Source organism: Erpetoichthys calabaricus, chromosome 4, assembly GCF_900747795.2.
Source record: "Erpetoichthys calabaricus chromosome 4, fErpCal1.3, whole genome shotgun sequence".
Taxonomy (NCBI): domain Eukaryota; kingdom Metazoa; phylum Chordata; class Cladistia; order Polypteriformes; family Polypteridae; genus Erpetoichthys; species Erpetoichthys calabaricus.
The window spans coordinates 287,899,983-287,915,531 of NC_041397.2; the positions used below are offsets into that span (position 1 = coordinate 287,899,983).

At 37.5% G+C, this 15,549-nt stretch overlaps 1 protein-coding gene across 1 annotated transcript in view; it reads right to left on the minus strand.

Moving 5' to 3' along the window:
• The window catches only part of LOC114650935 (CD99 antigen-like), a 101,985-nt gene that overhangs the window by 2,909 nt on the left and 83,527 nt on the right, over positions 1–15,549 (minus strand). Inside the window, exons 9-10 of the mRNA XM_051927285.1 lie at positions 8,490–8,597; positions 8,286–8,339 (exon numbers count right to left, since the gene is read on the minus strand). Coding sequence (XP_051783245.1) covers positions 8,286–8,339; positions 8,490–8,597 — 162 coding nt within the window. The remainder of the gene's footprint in view (positions 1–8,285; positions 8,340–8,489; positions 8,598–15,549) is intronic.

Consider the following 15,549-nt stretch of genomic DNA (forward strand, 5'->3'; position numbering starts at 1 on the left):
ACCGAGTACCAGTGCAGCACACACAGAAAAGTGAATTCTTCAAACTGGGCAGACTGCACAAACTAGGGTGGATTGTGGCTCTGGAAAAAGATGGATTGGATTGCTTGCGTGAAGGTTAGCAAACAAGCACGCGCTAAAGCCTCTCATGAGGGAAATGTCACTGCATTCCTCTTGCGGAATATGACATCCTGGAATTTTCTAACCAAGGCCTATAGAATCTGATATGCTGGCTCCTTGTGGCCTTGCATTGCATTAATTACTTGCATACTGAAGGTGTCAACATTTCTGGCCTTTGCCACTTCCTGTAACGAAAAAATTAAAAATATGGCAAAGAAGTTAAAGCACAACTTGACTATTTTGACAGTGTTCCACTAATATTTGGATATTTTGATCTGGCTATTACCGTCGTGGCATAGTGAGGTGTGTGCTACTGCTGCTACACAAACCCAGTGGGCTCAAAACCTATGCTTGGTGGCTGTCTGTTCAGATTTTACTAGCACATCCAAAATATGTGCATGTTGGGAGGACTGCGAGCTTTAAATAGGTCTTTTGTATGAATGTGTGTGTGTGTGTGAGAGATGAGTGCACCTTGTGACGAACTGGTACCCCATCCAGAATTGATTCTTAACTTAAACCCACTGCTGCCTGAATAGGCCATGGGCTCCTGTAACCTCGAGTGGTTTTGAAAATGATCTTCTTTCTTGGAGACACTGCCTGTTCACTACTCTAGTCATAATACAAACCATACATTTTTTACATACAGTTTATCTATCTACTGCACAGGTGTCAAACTCCAGGCCTGGAGTGCCGCGGTGGCTGCAGGTTTTCATTCTGACCCTTTTCTTAATCAGTGACCAGTTTTCAATGCTAATTAACTCCTTTTCCCTTCATTTTAATAGCCCTGTTTTAAGGATTCAGTCCTCAATTTATTCTTTTCTTCATTAAATGGCAGCCAAACAGAAATGTGACGTGAAATGAGCCAACAGATGACCAGCTAAACTGGGGTTCCAAACTCCAACCAATTTCACTCCAATCAGTTTCTTAATGAGAAGCCAATTCTTGCTGTTAATTAACCCCGTTACTTAATTCCTCGGCTTGCTGCTGCTCTCTTTCTGTTACAGCAGACATTTCCCAAACTGTTGATTTTCTGTTTCTGATTATTGACCTGAGAGATCAACCTTACTGAGACCCTCATCTTTCTTTATTTTCAGATAATGTGGTTAGCTGTTTGCTTATTTTGTGTCTCATTATTGTTTGGCTGCTAATTCAGGAAATAGAAGGCACTAAGGTGTCTGTGTCAAGTTAATTAAAACGAAGGCAAAAGAAGCTAATCAACAGCAAAAGCAGAGTTCATTCAAAATAGGAGTTGCTACTTTAGTTCTCAAGCACACAACATAGGAGCCATGACATGGGGCAATCGTCCTGCTTTAGCTCCCAACTTCAAATTAAAAGAACACCAGCAACTTGAAATCACCTCTCTTTCAGACAAAGAGAGTACGAGAAAGAGCGGGTCAAAGCCCGGTGTTAAATGTTCTAAACATTGTGCGACAAGCACATTACGCTCTAAGTCTGATCCTGCACAGGACAACCAATTGTTTTGCTCTTGGCTTACTGTTTACAAGATGCAGAAGAGCAGCTACTGAGTTGTCCTTGCACCACTGCTGTTAGAGATGGCAAATCACTGGCACCCCCGGTCAAAACAGTATACATATTTTCCCCATATTCGTTGTAACGAAATTTCCGTTATAAAGAAATATTTTTATGGTCCCATGAATTTCATTACAACGGGATTCTAGCTGTATGTATATCTATCTAGCTATCTATCTATATATAGTGACCGGTGTCTCCACCAGTTAGCAGCCCATAATGCTCTTATGCTATAAACTGTGGCAACACTAGTCGCAATATATACACACACACACACACGACTAGTGAACTGTTTTAGAACACCCAGTTTTCCAGTACTTTTGAAATTCAAGCAGTTCTAGTCGAGAGAATAACCTCAAATGCTACAAAAGGTAAGCACTGGACTATCACAAGTTTAAAAAAAAGGAACGTAATGCCACAACAGAGTTTGTTCAAACACTGCTTTTATACCTAGACAAGAGGGTTTGTAAGATAATTGACAAAAGTTTGGACACCTTTTGGAACTGTTAGTATCAACTTTCAAGGCTTAATTAAACTTCCATTGCTGCAAAAAAAGGTGTAAGATTTGTCGTTTGTCTTATTCTAAAAATTACATTATTTCTCAGTTTTTGGGAATGTAAAGCGTTTTTTTTTTTTTTTAAACTGCTGGCAATTTACTACTTACCTTTGAAACATTTCAGGTTATTCACTGGACTTGAACTGTTTAAATATATATATATATATATATATATATATATATATATATATATAAACCTAATAGAGGTGTTCTAAAACTAATGCCTGGAAAGTTGCCAGAACATATGGAGGAGTGTGCATCTTAAAATGGATTAGTGCCCCATTTAAAAGCCTAGATCTTGTACAGCACTGTGAGGATAGGTTGGTGTCTCTGTCTCCCATGGCCCTGAAAACTGCATGAAGTGGGGTACAGCAAGTGGTGTGATGAAAAGAGATTTTCTTACAAGCTGCAAGGTAAACCACTGGGAAACTACCATTCTGTACCAATTTTATGCCCACTTAATCCTTAACAGGGTGGCGCGAGAGACCAATGGGACGCTGGTACTTTTAATTGTACTTGGACATAGTTAATACTTGGGTAAATACCTGGTTGGCATTAAAAGGTTAAGTTTGAGGTTTTTCATGTCAATGGTATATATTAATTTAGCCATTAAACTGTCTTCTAAAGTGAAACTTTTTGTTAATTTTACATTTTATTTAACTAAACTTAATTGAACTAAACTTTACATTTTAATTTTTGGGAGGTAAGAAATACCCAGCTTACTATTGGATTTTTAAAATGGAGGTGAAGAGACATTTGTACAAACTTAAAAACAAAAGTGCTAAAACTTAATAAATCCACTTTTCAAGAAAAGACTATTATCGAGTATTGATCAGTGTCTTGACATTGCATATAAATTGCAAAACAGCATATCCATGTCATGTTAGAAAGTAGTGTGCTTCACTTCGCTGACTGCCTACCTTCACGGTAACCTTTCAGCTCCAGTGGTGCGATTTCACCTTGAAAAGTTCTATCAAAGCGGTGTTTTTGTTGTTACTGAATGAGGATACTCAGATGTGAATTGCTGTCTCAGCTCTGCAGACAAGTTGACAATAATCATTGAAAAAATGCCACACTTATGATCACTCAGTGTTCTCACTATATGTGATAATTAAAAGTTGATTTAAATTTGCAACAAATTGCTACTCAGAATTACCTCATTGCGTAAACGTTTACAAGCAGGAACAAGCAAAACTAAGTTTACTCACTCAAAAATGTTCTCCTCAGTTCTATTATTACCATATTCTCAGCAAGAACAACTCTCGGCATTTGCTAGAATATTCAGTTATTTGGTTTGTGGCAGTTCAGTCTGGTTTGGATCCATCACATAATGTGCCTTTTTTATTTTCCCAGGACTTTATTTATTGTACATGCACATTGCACACTACAAAAAGGGAATAATATTGAACAGTAAGTCAAGAATTGACCTGCAAATGGCTGTGGCTCTTTCAAAAAATTCTAAGGATTTGGTAAATAAAAAAAAAAATGCACCGCAGTGTAAACAGTTCAGTTCAGATTAACTGTGATATGTACACAGTAACTCATGTGCATCCTTCATCAAAACTCACTATATTGCCAAGTGGCATGAACCTCACTCTGTAGGCTATGCTAAATAAGAACACAGAATGTAATAGGTGAAGAATGGGCTCCATTCAGAAGAAAAAAATAAAATCATATGATTTGAGTCATTGTGAAACCATGGTGTCTGGATAAACGTTAGATTAGCAGTAAAATTTTGACTTCAAAAATGTATGGCTCCCTGCTGCACTACACTCTGCAAATGAACAGAAGAGGTGTTTGTCACTCCGTTTAGTCCAGTGTTTCCCAAACTCGGTCCTGGGGAACCCCTGTGGCTGCAGATTTTTGTTCCAACTAGCTTCTGTTTTTAATTGAACTCCTGGGCTAATTAAGTGAACTGAAATTTCCCAAGTTCTGTGTTTAGGGAACAATATAGAAATTAGAAAATTACGTTTGCTAAAAAAAAAAATAATTTAAATGTACCAAGCAGTTATATAGGTGCTGGTCATAAAATTAGAATATCATGACAAAGTTGATTTATTTCAGTAATTCCATTCAAAAAGTAAAACTTGTATATTAGATTCATTCATTCATTACACACAGACTAATGTATTTCAAATGTTTATTTCTTTTAATGTTGATGATTATAACTGACAACTAATGAAAGTCCTAAATTCAGTATCTCGGAAAATTAGAATATTGTGAAAAGGTTCAATATTGAAGACACCTGGTGCCACACTCTAATCAGCTAATTAACTCAAAACACCTGAAAAAGCCTTTAAATGGTCTCTCAGTCGAGTTCTGTAGGCTACACAATCATGGGGAAGACTGCTGAATTGACAGTTGTACAAAAGACGACCATTGACACCTTGCACAAGGAGGGCAAGACACAAAAGGTCATTGCTAAAGAGGCTGGCTGTTCACAGAGCTCTGTGTCCAAGCACATTAATAGAGAGGCGAAGGGAAGGACAAGATGTGGTAGAAAAAAGTGTGCAAGCAATAGGGATAACCGCACCCTGGAGAGGATTGTGAAACAAAACCCATTCAAAAATGTGGGGGAGATTCACAAAGAGTGGACTGCAGCTGGAGTCAGTGCTTCAAGAACCACCACGAACAGACATATGCAAGACATGGGTTTCAGCTGTCGCATTCCTTGTATCAAGCCACTCTTGAACAAGAGACAGCGTCAGAAGCGTCTCGCCTGGGCTAAAGACAAAAAGGACTGGACTGCTGCTGAGTGGTCCAAAGTTATGTTCTCTAATGAAAGTAAATTTTGCATTTCCTTTGGAAATCAAGGTCCCAGAGTCTGGAGGAAGAGAGGAGAGGCACAGAATCCACGTTACGTGAGGTCCAGTGTAAAGTTTCCACAGTCAGTGATGGTTTGGGGTGCCATGTCATCTGCTGGTGTTGCTCCATTGTGTTTTCTGAGGTCCAAGGTCAATGCAGCCGTCTACCAGGAAGTTTTAGAGCACTTCATGCTTCCTGCTGCTGACAAACTTTATGGAGATGCAGATTTCATTTTCCAACAGGACCTGGCACCTGCACACAGTGCCAAAGCTACCAGTACCTGGTTTAAGGACCATGGTATCCCTGTTCTTGATTGGCCAGCAAACTCGCCTGACCTTAACCCCATAGAAAATCTATGGGGTATTGTGAAGAGGAAGATGCAATACACCAGACCCAACAATTCAGAAGAGCTGAAGACCACTATCAGAGCAACATGGGCTCTCATAACACCTGAGCAGTGCCACAGACTGATCGACTCCATGCCACGCTGCATTGCTGCAGTAATCCAGGCCAAAGGAGCCCCAACTAAATATTGAGTGCTGTACATGCTCATACTTTTCATGTTCATACCTTTCAGTTGGCCAACATTTCTAAAAATCCTTTTGTTTGCAAAGGTCTTAATTGATATTCTAATTTTCCGAGATACTGAATTTGGGACTTTCATTAGTTGTCAGTTATAATCATCAACATTAAAAGAAATAAACATTTGAAATACATCAGTCTGTGTGTAATGAATGAATCTAATATACAAGTTTCACTTTTTGAATGGAATTACTGAAATAAATCAACTTTGTCATGATACTCTAATTTTATGACCAGCACCTATATGGGAATAAAGTATTTTCTTTCTTTTTAACAGTATTTTCATCTTGATTTTCATTCTACTTTTCTAGGTCTTCTAATTGTTTAATTAATCCATTATTTACTAATTAGTGGGTCTGACTCTAAAGTAGTTGCAGCCTTTGATTATTCCGTGTTGTTTGCCTGGGTGTCTGATCTGCTCGTTTTAAGTTGTCATTATAAAGATGCAACGAAGGGGGGAAAACTGCACAGAGAAAGGGCAAAGTATAATGAAATCAACAAAAGAGAGTTAAGCATTTAAATCTATAGTAAAAGCAGAAATATTTATACATGTCTTATAAATGTAAAAATCATGCTGCTATGCTTTTCTGAATGTCGAATAAAAGAAAAAAAAAAAAACAGCTAATTAAATGAGATCAGTGCTATCAGGTGTGTTACTGATTAGGAATCTGGTTGGAACAAAAACCTGCAGCCACAAGAGGTCCCTAGGACAGAGTTTGGGAAACACTGGTTTAGTCTCTAGCATATTTATATTCAAAGACACAAGGTTTGGGGAAGATGGGTTAGGGTTAATCCTCAACCTTTCAAGTGGGATCCTCCTTGGAGTGCTAATAACTGACTGAGCATGAGTTGTTTGAAAATTACTATTTAGTTCCAGTACCAAAATTAAAGAAATGCAAGTACCATACCATTTTAAAAATTGTACTGGCATACCATGCAACCCTAGTCTACTGTATATGCGATTCAGATTGTTTGCCAGAATTGCCTATTAAAAAAAAATGATTTGAGTACACTCCCATGGCATAAGAAAATCATATGAATCAAATACACATGTACCATCAGCTCTGGCACATTTTGAATCACAGCAGATGTGTAGTCAAATCACATTATTTTATAGCATGCTGACACCTCTGCTGCTGTATCAGACACTCAACATAGTTTTGTGAAGAGCATCGATGAAAGTCATGGTACAATAGAACTGTAGAACAAAAAGAACTATAAGTAGGATAATATACAGTCTGAAACTATGGAAATTTGGTGAATTGGGTGTGCACCTGTGGAAAAAGTCAGAACTTTTGCAAGTGATGCAACCATAAAAGCAAAGAGCAAATGTAAATAGTACCAAGAACCTCTAATTAAAGTTGAAATTGAAAATTTACTTTCGATTTCACAAGCATGTTTCAGAAATGAAGAATGGACATTTTCATTGCGCAAGTTTTAATGATTTTAACGTTTGAAAGAAAAAAAAAATCCAAAAAGGTAGGTATTTAAAAACAATAAAAATGTTTCACTTCAAAACACAATTGAATGCGAAAAATTAATATTCAACATTATTGTTTCCTTTCTTATAAGTCCAAACCAGTATCTCCTCCGCAAAACTTCTTTCAAAACATTACCAAACATGTCTAACTGGGTAACAGGCCTTTTTCCCATCGACTTTATTTTACAATCTTACCTCTTCTTGAACTTTCTGCATTCCGAATCAACAACTCTTCTGGCTCTACTATCCCCCAACTTGCTTCAAGCTGTTAAGTTAGTGAAGAGCTGGTTGGGGTTGCTCCATGAAGCAGTTTCTCATGTAAACCTTTAATCATTTTTTGACCCAAATGCCCCATTTCCCATACCTTGCTCCTGCATGGTGTGTGTGTGCCGGTTTAACCATGGGCCTATTTATTTTTTTCCTCTTTCTCATAGTGTTTCGGTTTAATTAGCCGTCTCAGGTGGGGCAGAGTGGCGTTTTGTTTCTGTCTTTCATAGCCCACGAATCAGTTATTATTGTTGGTTTCCTTTTACTGTATTCTTTTTCCATTTTATTAACAAAAATTTGATCACAAAAAAATATAACATTCGTGTGAAGAAATAACTTCAACTTCGAAAAATATCAATGCTAAAGAGTTTTCAAGTCAAGGCCAACAGAAGACAGACTCAAAAAATCCAACTTGGATTGCCAACTGTTTCCCACAATACCACAGAGTGATAAAAACAAATAGAAGCCTTATTTGTACAAAGTAGATAAATTCAAAACCATTTACCACATTTTCAAGGGGTACATAAAAACAGGACCGATAATTATAAAACCTGATGATATGGAAACACATAAAAAACACTATTAAAGAACTTTTTATAGGTGTGGACCAAACGTATGAACATAAAACAAATGAGTTTAGACTTGTTAGTTAAAAGTGGAAGTGATATAAAATGCTAAGGACTTAAAAAAGAATAAAAAAACAAACAAACAAACGGAGAGGCACCAAAAAAGCAAATGATCATTGTAAGCTTCCGTCATTAAAACTAATGAGATTTTTCCAAAAAAGAAGTATGTTCATTACCAGCACTATCTACCCACGTCTGATCAGTGTTTTCATAGGGAAAACTCTTGAGTGAGCAACAGACTACAATAAGAACATGGCTTGACACACGAGTCGATTCAACTGTGAATGAAGGTTAAAATCAAGAAAACAGTCAAATTCTTTACCCTGGAGAGCTGAATTAGTTCCTCTTTGGCCTTTATTACCACTTTCAACATCACCTAGTTGAAAAAAAAAACAATAAATAGAGGTCAAAACCAATTCAGAACACATTTTTAAAACTCATAAGCCGTAAATGCTTCAGAAAAGTCTAATAATATAATTTGTAAATGCAGCAGGTTTTGATGGCTACTCTGTTACACTGTACTCACCACTTTGTTTGAAGCAGAGCTTCTTCTTCTGGTAAGCGAAGTAGCTAGAGGCTGCTCCCACTAAAGCCATTGCCACTGCACCCACTATCCCAGCCACCTTGCCACCTTCTGCAGAGCAAAAAAACAACACAGCAAACAAATAATAACTGATGAAAAAATTACTTAAATGTTTTACTGCACACAATGTATGAGGAATAAAAGAATATTTACAAATAAAAAATATTAAGAACAAAAAAGACTTGCACAGAAAATATATTACATATCCACAGATATCTGAAAGAATGTTCTCGTTTTAAATAGAAAATTGTAGGAAGACATTTGGTGTTTGTATCTTTCATAAATGTTACTTGTGGAGATAAGACATCATAATAATAATAACACATTTTATTTATATAGCGCCTTTCCCATGCTCAAGGCACTTAAGTGTAATCCTCTGCTAAAATTGTGTTATCCATGATATATGTAGGACAAAGGCTCACGTCACAATTAAACTTGAGAAACTAACAACTAAACTTGTTTACTTGCTACAAACAAAATCAAAAGCCTGTTTTAGGTTCATTAAAACATAAATAAAATGTCCAAATTCTGCTCTCCGTACTCACTATGTGAAACACGAAGAAACACCAATCTGATTCCTGGCTGAAGGCCTCCGCTATGGCATTCATAATGGTTCTCCATGTTCATGTGGGTCTACTCTGGGGTTTCCTATTCATTTTTAAAGTCTAATGGCACTGGGACAGGTCTGGTGTGAGTGTGCCCAACTGGCTGGTGAGGGACTATACCCAGCTGTACACCAGCAGTAGGAACTCGGCAGGGCAACAGTAGGCAGAGCAACACTGTGTCTGCCTTATTGAATATGCAGGTTTAAAAAAAAACAAACAACAAAAAAAAAAAATGGAGATTTGGATTTTAGTAAACTGAGGGACAATGTTGATCAGTAAGAAATACACTACATATGGAGAATAAGTCACTTGATTTCAAGATCTGGTTTTAAGTTTTCAAAGTGTACCAATTTAGACATGCCCTGATGCTTCAACCAGTCCGATTAATAATTTATATTAATTTATAATTGTAATGCATTCCTGCAGACACTAATGTTGCAGACAAGGAACAAGACTTCAAAGAACAGGCTTGCCAGTTCAGGATTCCCTTCTGGTTGACTGCGTGCCATTGGTACAACGGTGGTTGTCAATGGCAATCACTTGTACTATGCATTTGTAAAATAGTCTTTGATATGGAAAAAACACTACAAAAAAATTGAAGGTTGATATTTTTTGGTACTTATTCCCTGTACTAGAAAAAAACAATCACATACCTGCCAATAATTTCAATATAACAATTAATTTGATTTTTGACTACCACAAACAGACAGGAATTCATTGTAATCTCTCACTAGAAGCAATGCTACATCTACAACAGTGGCCTTTGTCATTACAAGCTGGAAACCTTTATAATTTTTTGCCATTTTTGGCCATCAAAAATCATATCTAGATTTTTTTGACACCTGTAATACAGCCATTGAACATACCCGACATACAGTACCTGATCCTTCATCTTCCAAAAATGTCTGAATGCCAATTTTAAATTTAATCAATCAAGTAGTTACCTTAAAAATAAGGGGTTTGAAAACACATGGACAACATGTGGAACTTACTGGAATTAATATAAAATTTAATGTGGTCAGACTGCTCATGTAAAAGAACAGCAAGATAACTCCATGACCTTTACAAATGAACAAGTTTTGTATCAAGGAAATCAGTAGGACATATTTTGTAAAGATGATCAAAAGCAGGATGTGAACTTGTCTGCTCTAAACTTCAGTACATACTGCATATGCATTTATACTGTACAAGTATCATAGGGGGAAAAGAAAAAGAGAACAGCAGCATGATGTTGGATCAATAAAGACAGGCACCAGTGTCTTTAAAGAAAAAAAATATTTTATTTAACATTTTATAGTGATGTTTTACATTTCATGAATAATTTTTAAGAGTCAGAAATGGGAAACCAAACCACAGGCATCATATAAATTTAACTTTACGTTTAAAAAAAATATTCAAACAAACTTTGATTTTGGGAACTACAAGACAGAAACATTTTTAAAGCAACATGAAGCCAAGAGAGAAACAGCACAAACCGCACAACAGAGTGGGGCCTCATCCACAAAAAACGAAACCGTCCGATTTAAATGTTGAATGAGAATAATAATCACAGAGATGGAGTTTACATTCAGCTATATACAGTTACAAAATTTTTAAGGAAAATACACTGGCATGCTGTGGCGAGTAAAACTAAAGCTTCATTGTGCGTAAGTGTGGAAGCACTGAGAGCATGAGGTCAGTCCCATTACACAGTTGCCTTTACCAATAACATATAATGAGAACATATAAGACAGCATATTTAGCACAAATTATTACTTTAAAAGTAAGGTAAGTGAAGTGGGGCATGAGAGGCAATAACCATACTCTTACTGTCAAAAAAGGCCTTTAGTTGTTGCTAATATGCAGGGCTATACATACATCTATAAGACCTGCTTTCTCCCAAAATTTACTAGATATTTTAACTGTAAAATGTTAAATTGGGCACAGCACTGAAGAAACACTGTTGAATATTATTTATCTTAGAAAAGTACATCCTAAAACTGTCTTTTTCACAGGTCAGTGTTCCAAAGCATTTGTAAATTATTTAGCTGCAGGAAATCAGTGACACAGTAATGGGATTCCGAACCATAAATGGTCTCAAAACACGTATCACACATCAGATCCATGGCATTACAAAACACCAGTCCAAGACAGGATACACAGTAACCGTTTCAAAAGACAACTGGCGATATTCCAATACAGCCAATAATTCCTGTGCCACTGGGACTGGGATGTGTGCTTGTGGTGGTGTATAAGCTGAAAGTATGTAGCCAAACGGATTGTATTTGGAGTTAATAATTTTCTGTGTGACAAAAGTCTTCATTGTAGAACTCTAAACAAACCAGCTAATAAAACTTAGCTTAATGTATTCAACACATTCATTTTAGCAATGAAACAGAAGAAAAGCAGGCTTCCAGTCCAGTGTTTCTTTCACAAGTCACAAGAACCTCTGGCTATCTTCCAGGTCAATTTTAGTTGTGAGGGTTCTGTATCATCAACTGTTCTTCCTCACTGTCAACTACTGTATATGAAAACTATTAACCAACATCTGCACAAACCTTTATCATTTTTTCTATGTCCATTACTATTTGTCTTGTTCAATTCATGAACACAGCAAGGTGGACCTACTCCATTCAGATGTTAAAGATACATTTTAATGTGAACCTCTGACACCTTTGGGCTGATTTGACCACAGTCTGATTCATCATATTTCCACCTACAAGCCTGTTATTAGATGACAACAGCTCTCTTATAATTATCCAAGTCAAAATTTCTTGTGTGTGTTTGTTTGTTGGGAAAGGCTTAGAATTGTTGTTTGTTGTAATATTGTACATCTTTCTTGAGCTTCTGTAAATTCTTAATGCTTCATTTGCGCGGCCCCCCCCCCCCCCGGGAAAATTTGTCTGTCCGTCTGCCCTGTGACCTCCTAAAAGATGCAGCTTACTGTACAATTAGTACAGTATCATCCATTTGTCTGAATATTAGATTTTAAAAACCAAGATCCATGCGTTTAATGATCTCTTGGGCACAGCGCCATTAGCAGTGTGTGTGTCTGCAGACGGAATGTTGACCTCAGAGGGGTTTGCTTTGGCAGCGACATTCAGGTCTCCTATAACTCTTTCTATGAATTCAGTAGACAGATTAGGAGGAAATGGGGGTCATGAGGTCACTGGGAAAGGATGGAGGTCTGAGTCTTTAGTCCTGATGCTCCCTGTTTTCCAATATGGATGCAAAACATTGATGCAACCCACTGACCTGAGACGAAGACTGGATTTCTTTGGTTCTGTGTCTTGGAGAGTCCTTGGGTACGCATGGGTTGACTGTCAAATGAGCGGTTGCTCGTGGAATCCCAAATGAGGCACATTACCTGAATTGTGAGGGACTGTCAGTTACAGCACTATGGCCATGTGGTGTGATTCCCGAGGGTGATCCAGCTCACAGGATAGCAGAGGACCCAAGCGACCAGACCAGGTCAAGGGGATGCACATGTAACACTTAGCTACAGCAGATAGTGCCAGTCCCGGGTAGGGGAGGTAGCTTGCCAATCAGGACACCAAGACGTTTCGCTGTGTGGTGGGTGCTGCAAATGCGCTATACCCGTGCATGCTTCCCAACCTAACCTGATCGGTTCATATATTTATCTGTTTATTCATTTCTAGATTTGTTATTGCAATTCTTATATTTTTTATAAAGAACCTGGAGCTACACTTCTAAAAATGTCCTATATAAATAAATGGTGGTTTTCAGAGTCTAGAACTCTGCCACTCTGCCGACAAGTTGACTGTTGATGATTTTATACTTTAAACTTAAGGTTAGACTCTCATTAAATGTTAAATGTTTGCATTTAAACCAGCAGCTAACATAGTATGTGTGCAGCCCTGACACACCAACCTGCACCCTGTACTGGGTTGTAATGTCTCTTTTTAATGCTAAACAAACAGAGAGGTACTTGTACATTATTCCAGAAGAATAACTTGAAACCTAGAACAGAAGATCACAAACTGTAAAATCATTACAGTGGAAAGAAAACTTTCATTTTCAAGGGAATCTAATAAATCAAAAAACAACAAAAAAGTTCACCTGTTATAATAACTACAGATTAATTCAGATTTATTCCTGTTAGTTTGCTATTTTCTGAATCTTTTTATATATTTAATGATGAGCAGCTTGTACTTGCTAGGTAGCACTCCCGTACAGTTTCTCCTATTTCACATGTTATGCCTGCATCATTGTTTTACTCTGCAGTTAATTTGCTGGTGAAGGTCATTGCTCTGAACTTGGTGTGGTGAGCAATGCCCATTACTCCAGCTGTAAATCGGCACCGCTGAAGTGTACATGACCTCACTAGTCACAAAGGTTTGATCAAAGCAAACATGAGGTCTGTAAACACAAAAGTGCCGGATATGAAAAGTGCTGCCAAACACACACAACTTTTAACCCACTTTATAGGTGACAAGTGAAATGTCTAGTAAAGAATGGGAAGCCACAGTATGGCATTTAAACGTAAAGCCAATATCTCAAATCCTTAAATATTTGAGATACAATTAAATTTTTGGCTCATTAATAGTGCTCATCTGAGTAGTAGTCCATAATAAGCCAACAGATTTGAAAATAAAAATGCAAACTGTACAATTAACATGTCAAAGTGACTCAGACTTGGCATTTACAGACTAAGACATTACATTACAGTATAGAAAAGCCAAGCAAAATGACACCTTTTATTGGCTAACTAGAAAGATTACAATATGCAAGCTTTCGAGGCAACTCAGGCCCCTTCTTCAGGCAAGATGTAATCAACACCCTAGCATTACAGTATATAAATGTTTTGCATCTTATGTAAAGACTGTAGAATACAAATAAGTAAAAATTAAAACATCACATAATTTATTAATACATAATAAGTGCTGATGTCTTTGTTCTTGGATGTATAACCTATCTATAAGAGAGAAGCACTTTACAGAATGGATGGTAAAATACAGTAGACAACCTGAACCCACTGCAGTTTACCTATCAGAGCACCACAATGAACAGTTCTGTCTCTTTCTCTTCACTCTACACACCTCTGACTATAAATATGACACCATGTCATATCACTTGCAGAAATTGAAATCTGTACTAATGGGACATATTAACAAGAGAGAGACGGAGTAGATGAGTCAGGTGGAAAACTATTACTTGGTGCAGAAAGAATTCCCTACATCTTAACATCAGCACAACAAAGAACCTTTATATCTGGTCATTTTTCAGAAGTGGATGTGGAGGTGGTACATTGCTAAAAGTACTTGTGAGTACATGTCAATGACAGGCTGGACTACTTTAGGAAGTCACTGCACACTGGAGAGATTCCGAGGGACTGGAAAATGGCAAATATTATCCCTTTATATAAAAAGGGTGACAGGGCAGATCCAAGCAACTATATCCCAGTAAGCTTAGTATGCATTACAGGAAAATTAATGGAAGGAATTATTAAGGATAAGATTGAGCAACACCTGGCAAGCACAGGTGTTATTCTGAGCATTTAGCATGGGTTCAGAAGAGGAAGGACGTGTTTTACTAACATGCTGGAATTCTATGAGGAGGCAACAAAAGGATACGATCAAAGTGCAGCTTATGATATTATTTATCTGGACTTTCAGAAAGCATTTGATAAGGTGCCACATGAGAGGTTGGGCATCAAATTAAAAGAAGTGGGAGTTCAGGGTGATGTGTGCAGAACTGGCTCAGACACAGGAAGCACAGGGTGATGGTGCGAGGAACCTCATTAGAACTGGCCGATGTTAAGAGTGGTGTTCCACAGGGGTCCGTGCTAGGGCATATATTTTATATGAGTTAGATGGGAATATAAGTAACAAGCTGGTTAAGTTTGAAGATGATACCAAGATAGGTGGACTACCAGATAATTTGGAATCCGTTATATCATTACAGAAGGACTTGGATAGCATACAGGCTTGGGCAGATTTGTGGCAGATGAAATTTAATGTCAGTAAATGTAAAGTATTACACATAGGAAGTAAAAATGTGAGGTTTGAATACACAAAGGGCGGTCAGAAAATCTAGAGTACACCTCATGAGAAGGATTTAGGAGTCATAGTGGACTCTAAGCTATCAACTGTCAGACAGTGTTCAGAAGCCACTAAGAAGGCTAATAGAATGTTAGGTTATATAACAACCTGATGTGTGGAGTACAAATCCAAGGAGGTTCTGCTCAACCTTTATAATGCACTGGTGAGGCCTCATCTGGAGTACTGGGTGCAGTTTTGGTCTCCAGGCTACAAAAAGGACATAGCAGCACTAGAAAAGGTCCAGAGAAGAGCGATTAGGCTGATTCCAGGGCTACAGAGGTTGAATAATGAGGCAATATTTAAAAGAGCTGAGCCTTTACAGTTTAAGCAAAGGAAAATTAAGAGGTGACATGATTG